Source organism: Narcine bancroftii, chromosome 8, assembly GCF_036971445.1.
Source record: "Narcine bancroftii isolate sNarBan1 chromosome 8, sNarBan1.hap1, whole genome shotgun sequence".
NCBI lineage: Eukaryota > Metazoa > Chordata > Chondrichthyes > Torpediniformes > Narcinidae > Narcine > Narcine bancroftii.
Genome location: NC_091476.1, coordinates 89,237,753 through 89,258,451, shown reverse-complemented (window position 1 = coordinate 89,258,451; position 20,699 = coordinate 89,237,753). Strand labels below are relative to the sequence as shown.

Here is a 20,699-nt window from a genome sequence, read left to right as displayed (position 1 = left end):
GACAATGGTGCTTCATTATAACCATTCCAAGCCTCATCCAATGACAATGGTGCTTCATTATAACCATTCCAAGCCTCATCCAATGACAATGGTGCTTCATTATAACCATTCCAAGCCTCATCCAATGACAATGATGCTTCATTATAACCATTCCAAGCCTCATCCAATGACAATGGAGCTTCATTATAACCATTCCAAGCCTCATCCAATGACAATGGTGCTTCATTATAACCATTCCAAGCCTCATCCAATGACAATGGTGCTTCATTATAACCATTCCAAGCCTCATCCAATGACAATGGTGCTTCATTATAACCATTCCAAGCCTCATCCAATGACAATGGTGCTTCATTATAACCATTCCAACCCTACCACCTCTACAATGAGTGAATTAGCCTCTACTTACCAAGATAGCACTGGCAGACTTGATCTCCATGATACCTTACCTGGTGTGGGGAGAAGAAGAGAGAGATTCCGTTGATATTAGACATGTATTTCCACTTGGTTTTTGAATTTCTTATTTTCCTCACTTTTGGGGAGTTCAGTGTCTTTCATATCATTGAAACAGTCGGTCAGTTGATCCCAAATCTGTATGACTCTACTCCATAAAATCCTTGCCCCACTTGTGTACAGATGGACTCTGTTACAATTTCACGGTATGTGAGTAGATCATAGAAGATTACAGAACAGTAAAGGGATTTCAGCCCATTATGTTGAGCCAACCTACTGCATTTGATGGCATATAGGACCCCACTTTTATCCCCCCAAAAGAGATTGCCTCAAAAACCACCGCAGGTCCTATATTAGAAGGTGTCTTTTGGTGCAGCCATTTTACAAGATGGCAACAGGAAGAAAGGGCTCAAACTACTCACCCATGTTTTACAGAGTTGCTGCCATTGCCTCCACTGCTCACTTTCCCAGGTAAGCCAGGCTTTGTTTGACAAGCACGGCTCCCTGAACAAACTGAACGAGGTGCAAAGGAGGGTGGTAGTGAGCGAGCTGCTCAGGCTGCTCGGTCACTGCCTCCCTCTCCTGCACCTCATTCAATTTGCTCGGGGGGGATCCGTCGCTCGCTCTCTTCCGCAGTGCTTTGAGGGGAGGGCTAGGCCTCGATGATCAGGCTCATCAAACAAAGCACTATCACCAAGGCCTAGTGCTCCCCTCAAAGCACTGCGGGAGAGAGCGAGCGATGGGAGGGAGCCAACGATGGGACCCCCGAGCAAATTGAATGAGGTAAATAAAATAAAACAATTTTTTTCTGAAATCTCCTGCTAAAACTCAGGGGGGTGTGATGGGGGTGGGTCCTATATGCCATCAAATACAAATATGTTTGTGCGCCATGAATTCTACATATCTCATATTTACAGTCTATTTCGCAACTCCCACATTTATCTTGTATTCTTATATTTTGCAATACCTCTGAATGTAGAACATAACAGCACAGAATAGGCCCTTTGGCACACAATGCTGTGCCAGCCTCTGGAAACCTAATCCACAACAATTTTTCCCTACCTCATACGCATATCCTAATTTTCTTACATCCATGTGCCTATCTTTTAAATGTCCCTAGTGTACCAACCACCACCATCACCCCTGGCAAAACATTCCACACGCCCACCACTCTCTGTAAAAAAAAGTAACTCTAACATCTCCCCTAAACTTTCCTCCACTCACCTTAAACCCTCTGGTATCTGGCTATTGTCGCCCTGGGGAAAAGGTTCTGTTCACCATGTCTAGGCCTTTTTATTAAGTCATCTCTCATCTTGCATCACCCACCCTGTCAACCTTGCTTCATGAGACATGTCTGCCAATCTACCCAACATCCTGGTGAATCTACAACCATGATTGGCTATAGTTGATTCAAATGGCCATGTATAAATCTGACAATTACTTCACGGTCATCGGCAGAATCACAAATGGCAATGGGGAAGCATACAGGATCAGGTAGTCGAGTGGTGCCACAACAACGGCCTTGCATTCAACATTAGCAAAACCAAGGAGCTGATTGGGGACTACAGGAAGGGGAAACCAGGAGAACGCAAACCAGTCCTCATTGAGGGGTCAACAGTAGAGAGGAAAAAGCACTTTAAATTCCTGTCAACATCTCTGAAGATCTCTCCTGGGGCCTTCATGTGGATGCAATCATGAAGAAGGCTCGCCAGTGGCTATAGCACTAAAGTTTGAAGAGATTTGGTATGTCTCCAAAGACTCTTGCAAATTTCTTCAGGTACATCTGTGGTGCTACCACTGTGTATATTGTATGTATGTGCTTATGGGCTGGCCCGCCCCTGAACCTATGACTCCTCCCTCCCAGATACCCCTATAAAGGCTGTTACATCCCAACCCCTCCCTCAGTACCTGCCTTGGAACAGGGCCAGCAACATGTGAGATGTGCTGACATCTAAAGGTGATTAAAGCCTTTTAATCACAGATCCTTGTCTAATGTGGTTGATTGGTAGCAAAAAAACCGTGGAGAGCATTCCAACTGGTTGCATCATTGTTTGTTATGCCAATCCATAGAACAGGAAAGGCTACAGAGAATTGTAAACTTGGCCAGTCCCATCATGGGCAATAGTCTTCACTCTGCTGAGGTCATCGACAAGAGGTAGTGTTTCAAGAAAGTAGCTACTATAATCAAGGACCCTCACTGCTACTCTTAAAGTCAGCCTACGCTGTAAGAAAACAAACAGCAGAAACACAGCAGGACAAAGTAACTATACATCAGCTTCTTTATTAACCTTTTGTTACACTAGCAGAAGTAAGGAGTTTCAAGAAAGTTCAGTGGCTCATTCTCTACACTGATCCCCACACAAAGTATTAGGAGTGTTCATCATACATATAAATACAATTTGGCATTTTGTGGTTACAACTACACGTGACCTTGTAATGTCTACAAATCTTCTGGGAAAATCAGATGGTCTTGAATCCAAGGTTTATTAACATTCTTGTGGTGTCCGTTACTATCTTACTGCAACACAGCTGCTAAGAAGGCAATTATATTCCAGCATTGCACAAGCAGCTACTGTATCCTTACCTAATCCATCAACCCTTTGTTAAGTATATTCGTAAAACACTACCATCAGGTATAGGTGCCTGAAGACCAAGACCTGACAGGATAAAAACAGCGTATTCTCTCCAGTATCAGATTCCTGAATGAACCACAGACACTACCTCAGTTTTTCTCTTCTTTTACACTGACTTTTTAATGCAATTTATAGCAATTCTGCACCCAGTACACTGCTGCAAAACAACAAATTTCATGAAATATGTTCATGACAATAAATTCTGATTCTTCTGAATCTCCTGTCCACCCTCTGTAAAGTATCTACATCGTTCCAGTAATGAGGTGACCAAAACTGAACACAATACTTCAAGGGTGAGGGAGGAAAGTTACACTGTAGAGATTTATTATCATGTTTTGAGAAATGCTCTCAGATTAAACAAATACATGTAACTGAGAATCGTGTACTGAGAAGGAGTTCACATGAATCGAAACATGACAGATTGATCAGTAGTTTAGAGATCAGTTGCTTTAAATATAGCTGGGCATGTTTTCAGCTAAAAGGGGTTAATAGAATTGTTCATTTCAAATTATGATTGCTTAACCTGATTGGGATTTCTAACCAGGATTGATGAGAGTTACGCAGTTGAATAAACTACATAGAACAGGCCTTGAAGTCAATGAGATGAAAGGAATTCTATTAAAATGCGGTGAGAACTCAGCAAGTACCTGCAAATGGAAAAACAGTTCACATTTCAGCTCAAGGACCCTCCATCAGAACTGGGTACAAGAGGAACAACTAAGTTGGGATCACAGTTAGCAATAGCCACAGAGGTAACGAGGAGTTTGAGGGCATATTTTGCAAAATGTAACTGTACAGGTATAATAGCAAGAGGGAAAGGTGACAGAAGGTGAAAATTAATTGCCAGGGAAACTGAAGGTGGCACGGTTGGCGTAGCGGTTGGCGCAACCCTTTGACAGCGCCGGTGATCGGGACCAGGGTCTGCTGTCTGTAAAGAGTTTCTACCTTCTCCCCGTGTCTGCATGGGTTTTCCCCAGGGGGCTCGGTTTCCTCCCACCATTCATAAACGTACTGGAAATGTAGGTTAATTGGCCAGCATGAGCTTGTAGGTTGAAAGAGTAGGGGGGGGGGGGGGAGAGAGAGGTTGAAAGAGCCTGTTACTGTGCTATATATCTAAAAAATGTTAAATTAAAAGAATTTTAAAATTAAAAAAAATAATGTGAATTTTAAAGTATTTAAACATTTAAAAATTTAAAATTGGACAGATTGTGTATCGTTACACAAAATGTTGATGAGACCACATCCAGAATCCTGTGCATAATTGATATTCTCATTTAAGGTAGATTTTAATGCATTCCAAGCAGTTCTTTTATATCTTATAATCACACTGAAATAGACCATTTGGCCCCTTTGGATATAGGCTGGCTCTGAGGGAAGCACTTCCATCAATCCCTGTGATTTCCCTGCATCCCAGCAACTTATTCTCTTGTATATGCTTCGTGCAACGCTATTGCACTGTCAGCACCCTGGGTTCAAATCCCTCACTATCGGTAAGGAGTTTGTCCACTGGCCTGTTCGCTAAACAAGCTCTCTCACTACATTGTGATGATAAACTGAAACAGAGCCCGAGTGACTGAATCCCTCTCCTCATTAGTAGCTTCGTTTGTTCATTAAGTAGACAGAAAGGGCAGAATAAATCCTGATCCAGGCAGCGTCTCTATGTTTATTAATGGGTTAAAAAAAACTAATGGCTCAAACCAAAGTGACCAAAAACCTTCTCCACCTGAGCTTCTATTACACGTGGAGGAAATTTCAAACGTTTCTAGTTTAATTACTAACACTTTAAAAGATATTTACTGAAATGACTTCAAAATCTTTTCTTAACAAATTGGTGTTCTAACCCTCGTATAAACCCCAGTTTCTAAGCGACTGTATTGTAGTTCAAGATGGATGCGACACCAGCTTGTTATCTTTGTTACAAAAACATGAAGTTCTTCTCTTATTAGTTGTGATAAATTGTGGTCACCTTCGAGTTGAGAGGTGTCATAAAGACCTTTGTTCTTCAGTTGGAAATGTTTTTCTTATCACATGTATTCTTATTATAAATGTATGTCTCTTTTTGGCCAAGGCAGAGACTCAGGACCTCCGCTCTCTCTCTGTGGTATCATGTTTGAATAAAGGCTTTCTGCAGTAGCATTCCTCTGTGTCCGAGACTTTTTCTTCAACAGTACAAGTTGCCGCACCGTGAGAGAGTGCCCAGCCACATCAAGTGGAGTTGTTGGCCCCGATCAATTAGGCGTCGTGTCCATAGGTGTGAGGAAGGGACTGGACTAGTGAAGGAACCCGGGTCCCAATCTGGCTGTGTCCATAAGGAGTTTGTACACTCTCCCCTTGTCTGCGTGGGTTTCCTCCGGGTGCTCCGGTTTCCTCCAACCCTTAAAAACTTACAGGGGTTGGAAGTCAGTTGGGCGGTGTGGGCTTGTGGGCCGAAAGGGCCTCTTACTGTGCTGTATGTCTAAATTTTTTTTAAATTAAAATCTCCAATATCTGAGCAGACATTGTCTCTTCTACCAAGGTCAAATTCAAGGTCCCCCTCATTCTCAGAAACCTTGTCCACCACTTTCCATGCATGGAAGTACTTTTTTTGCTTATGTCCCCGCATTATTGTCGGAATCAAAGGCCATGCTGGATTCTCATGGAACCAACGTTGCAGGGGAGCAGCGCCTGGCAATGTTTTAACATTCCAGTCATGGAGCTGATAGTAAACATCTCCATGGCAAAGTGAATCCATCCAAAGCTAGCCAAAGAAGTTAAGGATTGCATTATTGAGAATTAGGAGAATTTTAAGGTACAGCAAAAAAGATCATGGATGAAAGGAAAGAAAATAGAATAGGAAATTAGTGATGGTATAAAAACTGATTACAATAGATTCTTCATATTAGGAGATAGAAAAAGTAAACTTTGCTTCATTGCAAGCTGAGACAAGGAAATTAACATGATCAATAAAGAAATGGGGAATTAAGACTTGCAATGATTTTACAGCTGGTTTCACAAAGGAAGATCTGAAAAGAAGAGAATAGAAAACAGGAATTAAAGAGGCAGAGGGGAGAAAGGATCTCTCAGTGACACTGGAGAGAAGCAATGTACTGATGAGGCCAAAGTTGAGGGATAAGGTGGCTACAGGCTCTTGTTCTGCTCATCTGTTTCTTGTTTCTCTTTCCTGGTTCACTTACTTGTAGTGATCACACCAAACCTTCAGATCTTTTCCTACTTATTATTGAACCTTCAATGATACTCACCCATCCCAACCTCCCCCACCCCCCCCCCCCCCAACCCAAGTTCTGCAGACTGGGGAAATATTCTTGTCATCCAACTTAATTCCCTTTTGCAGGATTCTCTCTTCACCAGTCTCTTCTCCTCGCTCATGTCTTAACTTATTTAAGATTCTATTGAAAATCCTGTCCTGTTTTCCATCGCAGTCATAGGTTGTCTTTCTTGTTCCATTTGCCCTTCAGTTTAAACATGTGTTATTGAACCATTGGCAGAAGAATGGATGGGGAAAACATCAGGCCAAGTAAACCATGATTATGAATGCCTCTATCATCACCTCTTCTTCATTTCTCCAATTCTGATCTTGGAGCTGAAATTCCTCATCTTCTATACACTCTTTGGTGAACCTTTTTGTCTATGCAGTGACCAGAATTAAATTAAATCCCCAGTTTGTGGCCTGACCATGGATTTATACAGGTTCAAATAGAAAATAAGGATGGAAAAGGCTGAAAATACAGTATCTGCAGAGTGAAATGGAGTTAATTTTTCATTGGGTCGGTCAGCATCCACGGAGAGCAATTATCACTCAGCATTTCGGGTCAGGACTCTTTATCAAATCGACTTGAGATTCCAGCATCTGCAGATTTTGCAGTTCTCTGACATTTCATTCATGTTGCAATGAAAGTGTGGTTGGAGTCAGAGGTGTGGGTGTGGGAGGCGGGGGGGGCAAAGAGGAAAACAAGGCCTGTGATTGGGCAAAGACGAGGGCTGACTGAATGAAATGACTGGTGCTAAGTGAGGGTGGTAATGGCCAGGCATTACACCAGGATGTGCCGCTGTTGAAGATGCCTCCTGTTTTTGCCATAGATCCAGGTTGGAGCATCATGAACGAAGCTGAAGATGAGCTGAATATAAAAGCTATGGGTAAATAATCATTTTCCTTTCTTGCTTCTGAAACTATTCCATAGAATCGTGGAATGGAAAAACACAGCATTCATGTCCTGGCTGCTTTGGTGCTTTTTGAGAATGACAACTCCATGACCGCTCTCCCTTCTTTCTTCACTACACGTTTCCCATGTTTTTAAAAATTTTTTAATGCCACAAAGTAGGTGACAATGCCTTAACCATATGTGTGTGGTAAGGCCACTAGGACCTCTTCCATCTTCCATCCTCATCAAGAGGAGTGCTAACCTTCTCTCCTTTCATACAACACACATTTCCCACTTCTAGGATTTCCCCACTTCATTTTGGAATGCCCCAACTGCACTTAACTTCTGCACTCAATAAGGCATTGTCACCTGACCAGATCAACTCGCTGCATATAAACTGGCTTCCACTCACATTCTGTTGACAATCACCTTCAACCTGTAGATGTGACCTCTCTGCCACTCCAAGAGGTTACTCGATGGTTATGCTACCAAATCAAGACATGGTATACACACCTGGTACTTACCCTTTCTGTTCCTGTGCCAACAGCTCTTTATAATTGTTTTTATTTTTCACACTGTGAATCATGTCAACCGAAATATGTACAAATGTTTCTCATTAAATTTACAGTGACCTTTTTTTCCCCTTTCCCTCCCTACCCTCTACCCACCCCTGCCCAAAAAAACCCAATAGTATTCAACATATACAATACAATAAAACCATAAAACAATATCTTCACACAAAGGAAAATAAACAAGAAAAATGCGTTGTCTATTTATTACACACTGAATCTAGTCATTTTGTCTTATCCATTTTTATTTTAGGGAATGGAGGTCCTAGGCATGTACCATGCACGGTTCCCAAATTTGTTCAAACATTGTGACTTGCTTTATTAAATTATATGTTATTTTTTCCAATGGAATACATTTATTCATTTCCATGTACCATTGCTGTATACTCATGCTCTCTTCCATTTTCCAAGCTGACATTATACATTTTTTTGCGACTGCTAAGACTATCATAATGAATTTTTTTTGTGCTTTGTCCAACTTGAGGCCTAATTCTTTACTTCTTATGTTATTTAAAAGAAATATCTCTGGTTTTTTTGGTATGCTATTTTTTTATAATTTTATTTAGGATCTGGTTTAGTTCTTCCCAAAATGTATTCACTTTCGCACATGTCCAAGTTGCATGTAATGTTGTTCCCATTTCCTTCCCACAACGAAAACATCTATCTGATAATGTTGAGTCCCATTTTTTTAATTTTTGAGGAGCGATTATATACCCTGTGTAACCAATTATACTGTATCATGCACAACCTTGTGTTTATTGTATTCTTCATAGTTCCAGAACATAACTTTTCCCATACTTCATTTTTTATCTTTATGTTTAAATCCTTTTCCCACTTCAGCTTAGGTTTATAGTTTATTTCATCATTCTCCTTATCTTGCAGCTTAATGTACATGTTGGTTATAATTCTTTTAATTATCATTGCGTCTGTAATCACATATTCAAAGTTGCTTGCTTCAGGTAATCTCAAGTTGTTTCCCAATTTATCCTTTAAATAAGCTTTCAATTGATGATATGCAAACATTGTACCATGAGTTATTCCATATTTGTACTTCAACTGTTCAAACGTTAATAAATTATTTCCCAAAAAACAGTTTTCTATTCTTTTGATTCCTTTCCTCTCCCATTCTCTAAAGGAAATGTTATCTATTGTAAAAAGGATTAGGAGATTTTGCATCAATAATAATTTTGGTATTTGGTCATTTGTTTTTTTTCTTTCTTCCATGTATTAAGTAAATGATGCAATACTGGTGAGTTTTTATATTGCACCAGTTTATCATCCCACTTATAAAGTATATGTTCTGGTACCTTCTTGCCTATTTTATCTAGTTCTATCTTAGTCCAGTCTGGTTTTACCCTTGTCTGGTAAAAATCTGATAAATACCTTAATTGTGCAGCTTTATAATAATTTCTAAACTTTGGTAACTGCAAACCACCTTGGTTATACCTCTCTGTTAATTTATCTAACGCTACCCTTGGTTGCTTCCCTTTCCACAAGAATTTCCTTATTGTTCTCTTTAGTTCATTTTTAAAAAATTCTGTTAAGGGAATTGGTCATGTTTGAATAAGTATTGTATCCTTGCAAACACATTAATTTTAATGCAGTTCACCCTCCCTATCAACGTTAGCGGTAATTCTTTCCAATGTTCTAAGTCTTCTGCAATTTCATTATTAGTGGCTGATAATTTAGTTTGTACAAGTGGCTTAAATTATTATCTAACCTGATCCCTAGGTATCGGATTGCTTGTGTTTGCCATTTAAATTCTTTTTAAAATTCTGTATAATCTGCGTTACTCATTGGCATCACTTCACTTTTATTTGCATTGATCTTGTACCCCGATATTTCTCTATATTCCTTCAATTTCTTATGTAATTCTTTTATTGATATCTCTGGTTCTGTTAAGTATACTATAACATCATCTGCAAATAAGCTAATTTTATACTCCTTCTCCTTTATTTTTATCCCTTTTATTTTATTTTCTATTCTTATCAGTTCTGCCAAAGGTTCTATTGCTAAGATGAACAATGAGGGGGATAGTGGACATCCCTGTCTAGATGATCTTCTTAATTTAAATTGATTCGATACATATCCATTTACTGCTACTTTCGTCAACGGTCCATTATACAATGCTTTAATCCAATTTATATATTTTTCTGGTAGTCTGAACTTCTGTAATGACGGCTCTTCCCTCCCCCCCCCCCCAGCCCTCCCCAGAAAACACTTTTATTTAACACATATAACAAAGCTCTCTCTCTCTCTCTCTTTTTTCCACCTTTATTTCCTTCCTTCCTTTCTATTTTCCCTCTTTAGTTCTTTACATATACATTGTTTTTACATCTTTAAGTTCTTGTTGAACTTGAACAGCTCCTTCAGCTTGCTCCCATCAATCAGATGCACTTTTTCTGGTCCGGGTGACTTGTTTACTTTAAGCTGGTACTTCATTCTTGTTGACTTTCACCCAAATCATTATGACTGCCAAATCCAAATAACCCTTCTTTGGTAAAGTCTGATGCAATCTATTTATATTTTAGCTATGTCTTCTGCTTCCAAGAATCAATTTTCTTCATTATCCTTCATTATTTCTCTTCGAACACCCACTTACTTTGTGGATTATTGATTTCCCTTTGATGCTCCTTGCTGTTCATTGACCGTGTTGTTTCTTTGCTTAATTATTTCCCTTGTCACTTCCTCTCTTGCTTACTATATTCATCATAGCTCCCAGTGGAGTTACTCACCTGATGTGCATCATACTTAGTCTACTTTTACTTAATGCAATGGTTCGCAACCTTTTATTTCCACTCACATGCCATTCAATGCTATACTCGCTCTATGGTTAGTAAGGTGTTATGTAAGTGGAAGGAAAAAGGTGGAGAATCATTGCACTAACCTGTCCAGTCCTTGCTCATCCCACTGAAGCCACTGTTCTTCCATTTAAGAACTATTTTGGGACTCTGCTTGCTCCTTTTCGTCTGAATGTTGATGATACAAAGATCATCGCACCCCACATATTCTCTCACAGACACATGGTCATCTTGGTCCATCTCACTCTCCAACACCATACACCTCCTTCCTCAAGTGCAATCAGAGACATGGAATCATGGAAATTTACTGGGCTGCTAAGTGGTCCATTATTCCTGTGCTAGCTCTTTGAGAGCACTTATTCCCACAAGCCATAACACTGGTCTTTATTTATAGGTTTGGTCCATTTCCTTTTAAAAACAGTATATGGAATCACTTCCATCATTTGCTGATTCCAGTGTCTAATAAGAGTGCAATTTAATTTTCTAGTTCTCTACATATAACCATATAACAATTACAGTATGGAAACAGGCTATCTCAGCCCCTCTAGTCCGTATTGATTTAAGTGATCTCCTCTAGTCCCACCTGCCTGCACTTTGCCCATAACCCTCCAATCCCCTCCCATCCATATAACTAATCAACTTTTCCTTAAATGACAAAATTAACTTTGCTGCGACCACCTCTTCCAGAAGGTCATTTCCACTCAGCCACCACTCTCTGAATAAAGAAGTTCCCACTCGTTACTTCTAAAATTTTTCCCCCTAACTCTTAACTCATGACCTCTTGTTTGAATCTCACCTACCCTCAAGGGAAAGAGCCTATGCACATCTACTCTATCTATCCCTTTCATAATTTTAAATACCTCTATCAAATACCCCCTCAACCTTCCTTGCTCCAATGAATAAAGACCTAATCTACTCAATCTTTCTTTGTAATCTAAATTCTGAAATGCAGGCAACATTTTAGAAAATCTTCTCTGCACCCTCTCTCTCTTATTGATAACCTTCCTATAATTTGGTGACCAGAACTGTATGCAGTATTCTAAATTTGGCCTCCCTGCCTTGAACAGTCTCAACATCACTTCCCAACTCCTATATTCTATGCTTTGATTTATAAAGGCCAGAGACCCAAAAGCTTTCTTCACCATTCTATCTCCATGAGATTCCATCTTCAAAGAACGATTAACCATTATTCCTAAATCTCTCTGTTCTTCTGCATTCTTCAGTGCCCTCCCGTTTACTGCATATGTCCTAGTTTAATTATTTTTTTTCCAAATGAAGCACTTTGCACTTTTCGATATTAAACTCCATCTGCCATCTTTCAGCCCACTCTTCTAAGCAGTCCAAATCCTTCTGCAATCTCTGCAAACCTTTTTCACTATACACAACTCCACCTATTTTTGTATTGTCCATATATTTACTAAACCAGTTTACCACTCCATCATCCAAATCATTAATGTTGATGACAAATAACAAGGGACCCAATACTGATCCCTGAAGCACACCACTTGTTACTGGCCTCCATCCTGACAGACAGTTATCCACCATGACTCTCTGGCATCTACCTTCTAGCCACTGTTGAACCCATTTGACCCTCCCAAAATTAATACCTAGCGCTTGAACCTTCCTTACAAACCTCCCATGTTGAACCTTATTGAAGGCCTTACTGAAATCGATATAGACAACATCTACTGCTCTACCCTCATCAACATTCCTAGACACCTCCTCAAAAAATTCAACAAGAATTGTCAAACATGACCTTCCATGCACAAACCCATGTTGAGCGTTCCTGGTCAGACCTTGTCTCTCTAGATACTTATATCTCTAAGAATACTTAGCATTAGCTTACCGACCACCAACATCAAACTTAATGGGTTATAATTACTAGGCTTACTCCTCAAAACCTTTTTAAACAAAGGATCCACATGTGTGATACGCCAATCCTCTAACTCTATGCCCCTCTCTAATGACTTTTGATTTATAATTATTGACCCACTCAGCAGACTTCAGGGTGAAAAATCTATTCTGTCTTCCATCTTATTTTAAATCTAGGCCCTTGGCTTTTGTCCCTCTAGTCCAGCAATAATCCCTTCCCATTTACTCTCAATAGGTCCTTTGTGATTTCATACATGCCAATTATATATCCTGTCAGCCCTCGTAGTCCAAAGAAAACAGCATGCTCAAAAAAAAGCATATCCAAACTTTAATCAAACCACAATTTTCCAGTTGTGACATCACTCTCATAAACTTTCTCTCCAGTTCAATTACATCTTTGCTGTAACAAGGCAGTGTGAACCTTTAGGGGGATCTTCTTCCTCCAGAGAATGGTGAGAGTGTGGAATGAGCTGCCAGCTGAAGTGGCGAATGTGAGCTCCATTTTGACATTTAAGAAAAATTTGGATTGGTACGTGGATGGGAGGGGTGTGAGTCCTGGAACAGGTCATTGGGACTAGACAGAATAATAGTTCAGTGCAGACTAGATGGACCAAAGGTTCTGTTTCGATTATGTAGTTCTATAGTTTGACTGCATCTCCCAAATACATCATCTCTACCACTTGGAAGGACAAAGACAATATGGGATTAGGAATGTCACAACCTGCTGGCTGCACCCCCTCCCCACCAAGTCACATAGCACTTCTGACAAACTAAGGTCAAAGTTCCAGGATTTCCTACATGCTTCATTGTGTGACAATCTTTGCCAGAACAGCCATAGAGGTTTAAGAATGTTCACCACAACCAGCTCAAGGATACTTAGGAGTGGCCATTAAAAGCAACACCACAAGACAGTGGAATCTAAATGTCAGCCTGGTGGAATCTTGCCAGCACAAGGGGATCAATGAGTGAACCAACAGAAGAGCTTCCACATCTGTCTGTACCTGGAGTGCATCTTGTATCTGTGAGGTTCTCTTCTACGTTCTGCCATTGACCTTTGCTCTGAGCCCAGGCTCTGCGCTTTCTGTAGGTGCTTTTGTTCCCAGTAGATGGGATTTGCAGGGACAAGTCCTCCATCTGGTCACCCACTGAAAAGTAAACTTAGTTAAAGTGTTTACACAAGGCATCAACAAAACAATAGCACAAAGTTCCAGAGGGTCCTATTTATTGACTGATCATCCATGTCTTTTTGCTTTTTTTTCCAATTCTTAGAATAGACCAGTGGTTCTCAATCTTTTTCTTTCCACTCACATCCCACTTTAAGTATTCCCTATGCCATAGGTTCTCTGTGATTAGTAAGGGATTGCTTAATGTGGGATGTGGGTGGAAAGAAAACGTTTGAAAATCACTGTTTTAATTGTACCTTATTGACTCGTAATGTGTACAGTTTCAGAACTCCAAAAGAAATGGCCAATGACAATTTTTCTCAAGCAAAATATTTCAGTAACAATTGGGTATAGAGCAGTGATTCTCAACCTTCCCCTCCCACTCACATCCAAAGCCTTATTTTGAAGATATAATAACAAATACATTTGTTGTTAAGAAATGTATTACTAATACGTATATAAAATTACAAGAGACTGTAAAGAAAAAAGATTTATATAAATCAAAAATGCAAAGGGAGAAAGATTTAAATATACAAATTCAGGAGGAGATTTAGTCAACTTATGTTATGAAAGTGTTACAAATACAGTAAATGTTAGATATCAAATGGTTCAATATAATTTTCTTCATCAGTTGTATTATACTCCTCGTAAGTTAAAAGGACTTAATCCTAATTATTCAAATGGGCTTTCAATGTGTGAAAGCAATAGGGACTTCTTTGCATTCAGTGAGGTCTTGTGAAAAAGTAGAAAGGTTTTGGAATGAACTGAGTTTATTATTAGGGCAAAGTATGAAGATAAAGATTCCAAAGGATCCAAGAATATTTTTACTTGGAGATATTTATGAAAAGGATATAAAACTGAAATTGGACAAATACCAAGAAAAATGTTTAAGTATTACAATAGGAACTGCAAAGAAATCTACAGTGATAACATGGAAAGATGATGGAGAAGTGTTATTAAGTAGATGGTATAATGAGATGCGGAATAGTATACCTTTGGAAAAAATTATGTATCATTTAAGGAATCGACTTTAAAAATTTTATAGTATTTGGAAACCATATATGGATTTTATGAATCATTTTCCATCCACCTATCTTATCCACTCCTCTTAATTAGTAATTTTTAATAATAATTAATGATTGTCTTTGCTAATATTATTGTATATTAACTGGTAGGTGTTTCCTTCTTTTCTTAATTTTGGGTGGGAGGGAAGATGGGATGAAAATATATAAAAGTACTGTTTTTGTATCATTGGGCTATGGATTTTGATTAATGTTTTATTCATTTTTTCCTGTAATGATGCAACCAATTAAATAAAAAAAATTTAAAAAGACACAAAAGGTCACCATGGATCTTCAACTTTCACCAATGAATCAAATACATGATATCTAATTTTTTTTAAGCTTAGACAAGACAGTGATTTTCAAATGTTTTCTTTCCACCCATATACCACCTTAATGGAAAACCATCGAAACACTGTTGGAGAATGCAGTGAACTGGAATTCACTGTCTATGTATTGTTTAGATGGCTGGCTCCTTCCTTGGCTCCACCCTCACCTACCCTAATATAAACCCTGGTTTTCCCGCCTTACCTCAGATTCACCTGAGGACTATTGTATCTACCGCCCATTGATTGTAAGCTATTAAAAGTGCTTTTGTACTCCTCTCAAGTCCCTGAGTGCAGTTACAGAGGTCGAGAGTCTTTCCATTTGAATAGGATGACTCTTCTTGCCAACAATGTAGAAAGGCCACAACCATTGAACAGGTACAAAAAAACACCCTATAATAACCCTGAAAAGAGCAGTTGTTGGATTGAGTCGTAGCTCCACCTGGAGGATAGTTGAAAAGATATTAAAAATTTCCTTCCAATAGTTTTCCAAGGATGAACAAGACCAAAACATATATCATTGCAGCAATTTCAGATTTGCATCTATCACAAATAGAGTTAATATTAGAAAAAAATACTAGCCAATTATCTTTAGACATGTGAGCATGATGCACCACTTTAAATTGGATTAATGAATGTCAGGCACATATTGAAGATGTATTCACCAGTTTAAGAATCCTTTCCCATAGATCCTCCAATAAGGGTCTTGCAAGTTCCAATTCCCAAACTTTTAAAATCTTATCATGAAGTACTGGACGTAATTTCAATATAATTCCAATTAATCCTTTCTGAGAGGGATTCAATTGAAAAATATTATCAACTAAATCTGGTGGACATACAAATGGAAAATCCAGTAATATGGTATTTAAGAAATTTCCAATCTGTAAATATGTTTAAAAAATGAGTATTTCGTAAGTCATATTTACTCAGAAATTGTCCAAAATTCATTAAACAACCTTCCTTAAATAAATTTGCAAAAGAAACCAAATAGAGAAGGATTGATCGATTATTGATGTTTGAAAAAAAATAATTATGAGAGATAGCACTAGGTCAGACATATTTTCTTAAATTAAAACAATTCCTAAATTTGAACCAGATTCACATTCTTTGTTTGAATATTGGATTAGATATATTCCTATTGATCTTGGAAAAGTTAAATGGAAGGGAGGCACCCAATGAAGAGGCCACTAAATACTGCTGTATAGATTTCAATTCTAAATCTGTCCATACCAGATGATCCAATTTATCAGAATTTTAAAAATCTAAAATTAGGTAGGACCATGCCTCCAACTTTTTTTCAGTTTTTGTAAATGAAATTTACTAATTCTAGGTTTTTTGTTCTTCCAAATAAAGGAAGAAACTTTTGAGTCAATATATAAAAGATTTCAAGATGAAAACTGGAATTGCTTGAAATAAATATAAAAATGTAGATAATATTATCATTTTAATTTGTATGAATACGACCTATCAAAGATAATGATAAAGTTGACAATCGAGAAAAAGACAATCTCACATACTCAAACAGTGGAGAAAAATTGAGTTTATATAATTTTTTTAATTGATTAGTAATTTTTACACCTAAGTATGTGAGATTATCTCTAACAATCTTTAATGGAGTGTAGATAGGGACTTCTGAGTACTGAGTGCCACTCACAATTTCCAAATTTGTAGAATACATACAGGGTCGTAATGTGTGAGAAGGAGGGTGATAGCCTGATATAGGCTGTTTGTTGCATCGGGCAGATACTGTTTAATGAAAAGGTATCAGAAGTAATGTAGGAAGAATGAGATAGGGAACATAGAATAAAAGATGGAATACATAAAAGTGCTGGAGAAACCCATCCACACTGTGTGACCTGCGGAGTTTCTCCAGCACTTTTGTGTATTGCACTACAAACACAGCATCTGCAGAGTTTCCTGTTTAACTAAAGAATAAAGGATGGTGTTTTAAAGTATTCATGGCCACAATGCATGCCCCACAGTTACGTACCCACATTTCTCCAACAGCACCTCCCTAGCACACTATCTCTAGTAGCATTGGGGGGGGGGGGGGGCAAGGCAGCAACAGTATGGGAACAGATCCCTCTCTGAGCCACACATTGTTTGGATCCTAAACTATATCACTCTCCTTCGTCAGTGCTGTGCCGACATCCCAGATCTCCCTACCTCAGGAGTCCCTTCACCAAAAGGACTGCAATGGTTCAAGGATGCTGCTCACCCACCACACTCTCAAAGGCAACTGGAAATGGGCAATAAATGCAGTCTTTACCAGTAAAATCCAGATGCCAAAAAAAACTATAATATTTGCAGCAGGCCCTTTAGGATGGAGATGAGAAAACATTTTTTTACCCAGAGAAGAGTGAATCTGTGGAATGCTCTGCCACAGAGGGTGGTAGAGACAGATTCGCTGATTATGTTCAAAAGAGAGTTAGATAAGACTCTAGTGGGCAAAGGAGTTAAGGGTTATGGGGATAAGGCTGGAAAGGGGTACTGATGGTAGTGATCAGCCATGATCTGTAAAATGGCGGTGCTGGCTCGACAGGCCGAAGGGCCTACTCCAGCTCCTATTGTCTATTGTCTATTGTCTATTGACACAACTCCCTATAGATTTGCAGTTTCAGCTGGATAGTCATATCGATCCATAATGAGTGCATCCTAAAATATTCTGAATGGGGTGGTTTTCCCCTGCATTACAAAAGAATTATCCACTACCTTAAATTAATTAACTCCTTGAGTTATATAGGCCTCCCCACCATTCTTCAATACTTTGTGATTCACTCAAAGTGCTTCACTCACCTGTAGCTTGCCCCTCTTTCTGACGTGGTCTTGAGGACATGTGGCTTCCTTTAGCAGGCTTTTACTTCAACTGCAGGACAGGCTGGACATCTCAGCGTCCACAGGCAGTTTTCTCTCATTACAATTCATCTTAGGCCTGGAGTCAGAATAGGAAAAAGGAAGCTAAACGAATTTGACAGTCTAACCGCTGCTGTTGAACCATTTCCTGTCTGTGCCTCAACACAGAGCTGACACAACATCCGTATTTGTGAAGAGTGTATTGGCTTCAATATCTGCCAAATATTGCCCGATTGATGTTGCGGAAGTGAATTGCAAATATTGTAGCGAGAACTAATGAACCGCAAGATATTGGCCGACAAGTGTCACTTTTGCTGTTTACTTCAGAGCTAAACAAATTTCAAAGAATAATAATTTAACTGGAATGGAACAAAACAACCATTTCCAGGTGGTATTACAGTGATATTAACTCTCATGAATGCTACTGCTGTGTTGAAGCATTTCAGCTACAGCATGGTCTCCTAAATGCAACTTTAGTTATGTAAATGCAACTTTATGTGTTTGTGGTTCAAGCTTGATGGTTGTTCTCAATGCTCATCTTGGCTGTTTGCAATCCAACTGAGCAGGTTAAAAGGCCACTCACATTCACAGAATCTGCTGCAGTGCAATTTGTAGTCTACCTGCTTATCTTGAAACACTCCCTAAAAGTAGCACAGTTAATGTAGTAGTTAGTGCAATGCTATTACAGTGCCAGTGACCCGTGTTTCAATCTGGCACTGTCTGCAAGGTGTGTGTACACTTGAATAGACCCTTGACATTCAAAGGTTTTACAGTTGCCAATTCTTCCACCATCAACGTCCTGATGGGGTAAGCAGTGGGGGAAGGAATCACCACTCATTGAAAACGTCCTGATGGGGTAAGCAGTGGGGGAAGGAATCACCACTCATTGAAAACTAAACTGTACTGTTTGTACGCTTGAATAGACCCTTGACATTCAAAGGTTTTACAGTTGCCAATTCCTCCACCATCAACGTCCTGATGGGGTAAGCAGTGGGGGAAGGAATCACCACTCATTGAAAACTAAACTGTACTGTGATGTTTCTTTTATTACAATAAAGAAACTCTGCATTTATCTGGTTCCTGCAGTATCTCTGTCATTTTCATCAGGCTCCTTTGATTCCTCCTTCATTATTTGACCCTTCTCTGTTTTGATATTGTTGGATTTACTTCTCCCAGAAGAGAACTCTTTTTGCCCCAAGTGTTGGAATCTCTGAATCTCACTGTGGCCCTGAGCTTCTCGCTGACTTTTCAAAGTTTGCCTTTTGTCTCCCTTGTAGACGTTTTTGTTTCTGTTCGACATCTCGGTTCTTCTTTGGACCTGCAGAATAGGGAAGTTTGGTGCATAGTTTACATCCCATCAGAAGCTTAACAGGTGACATGCAATTTTCCAGTGGCAAAGCTCAGTAAACTCAATAGAGCTAGATATGGATCTGAGCTACTGTCTGGTGCTTTCTTGAGCAGCTATTTAACTATGTGAACTCCTTTCTCTGCTTTACCATTTGACTGGGGATGCAGAGGACTTGAAGTTACATGTCGGAAATCATACTCTTCTACAAAGTCCTGGAATTCTCTACAACTGTAGCATGGTCCATTGTCACTGAAGACAATTTGAGGCATTCTGTGTCTTGCAAAGATTGATTTCATATATTGGATCACACAGGCAGCAGACATGCTCAGAAACAGCGCAATATCTGAAAAGTTCAATAGATAATCAATAACCACCAAGTAATTTTTTCCATCCATGTGGAACAGATCAGTCCCAACTTTCTACCATTGTTCCTCTGGTATGTCAGTTATTATCTGCTTTGCGTGATGTTCCAAACAGGTCTCACAGCTTGAAACCATCCTGTCAACATCAGCACTTATCCCTGACCAATAAACAGCAGTTCTGGCCCTCCTCTTGCATTTTTTCCATTCCAAGGCCATTCTTCATTCAAATTCTTGATGGCCTTCTGTAGACAGTGTCCTTTTTTGTTTCAGTTGTGATCTGTTGGATTTCTTGTCAGATATGGGAAGAGATTCAGTGATCAGGTTCACGTTGAGATTCACATCTGTCTCTGTGGAACTCTCATTGTGTGCTTCACTCTGCTCTGTTGCCCTGGACAGCCCATCAGCTAACACAATAAGTTTGTGTGTACAATTCAAGGTCATTACAATGTAGCTTCATCATCAATCTTTGGATTCGCGGTGACATCTCACTGAGGTTTTTCTTGATTATTGTTATTACTGGCTTGTGGTCTGTCTCTGCCATGAATATTGGTTGACCATGCACATAACTGTAGAATTTCTCACATCCATAGACCAGACTCAGACACTCCTTTTCTATCTACACATATTGACATTCAGATATAGTCATCGTCTTTGATGCATATGCTACTGGCCTCCAATCTTCTCCCACCACCTGAATCAGTACGGCACCTATTCCATCTTTTGAAGAATCCATAGATATTTTTACATATTTCTGAATGCATCAAAGAACAACAAAAGTACTGGCTCTGTAGTTAGAATGGTTTTCCGTTATCCCCATTCTTCCTCGTGGTTGACTGTCCACTTGAATTCACGTTTCTCCTGTAACAACTTCCTCAGGTACATTGTTTTGGAAGACACATTTAGTATGCATTTACCAATGAAATTTATCATTCCCAGCACTCTCAATACACCTTTTTTTGTCAGTGAGTCTGGGAATCTCTAGTATTGCTTTCACCTTGCTCTTGTCTGGCTCCACACCTGCCTCTGACAGTTTATCTCCCAGAAAGGTGATTTCCTTCACACCAAACTGACATTTTTCTCTGTTTAACTTTAATCCATACTTCTGGATGTGTTGTAGCACTT

General features: G+C 39.2%; 1 protein-coding gene and 1 non-coding gene across 3 annotated transcripts in view; both read right to left on the bottom strand.

The window, feature by feature from the left end:
• LOC138741012 (protein ITPRID2-like) overlaps window positions 1–17,992 on the bottom strand; it is a 28,329-nt gene extending 10,337 nt beyond the window's left edge. The window contains exons 1-3 of one of the 2 annotated variants that reach the window (XM_069894449.1): window positions 17,811–17,992; window positions 13,466–13,609; window positions 407–446 (exon numbers count right to left, since the gene is read on the bottom strand). In XM_069894449.1, coding sequence (XP_069750550.1) covers window positions 407–446; window positions 13,466–13,609; window positions 17,811–17,850 — 224 coding nt within the window. In that variant the 5' untranslated portion in view covers window positions 17,851–17,992. Of the gene's footprint in view, window positions 1–406; window positions 447–13,465; window positions 13,610–17,810 lie in introns of those variants that run through there. The other variant, XM_069894450.1, reaches the window with a different exon arrangement.
• On the bottom strand, window positions 7,377–7,506 carry LOC138742211 (U6atac minor spliceosomal RNA). The gene has a single exon (XR_011344001.1). It is a non-coding gene; the product is annotated as a U6atac minor spliceosomal RNA (small nuclear RNA).
• Window positions 17,993–20,699: the final 2,707 nt, after the last annotated feature.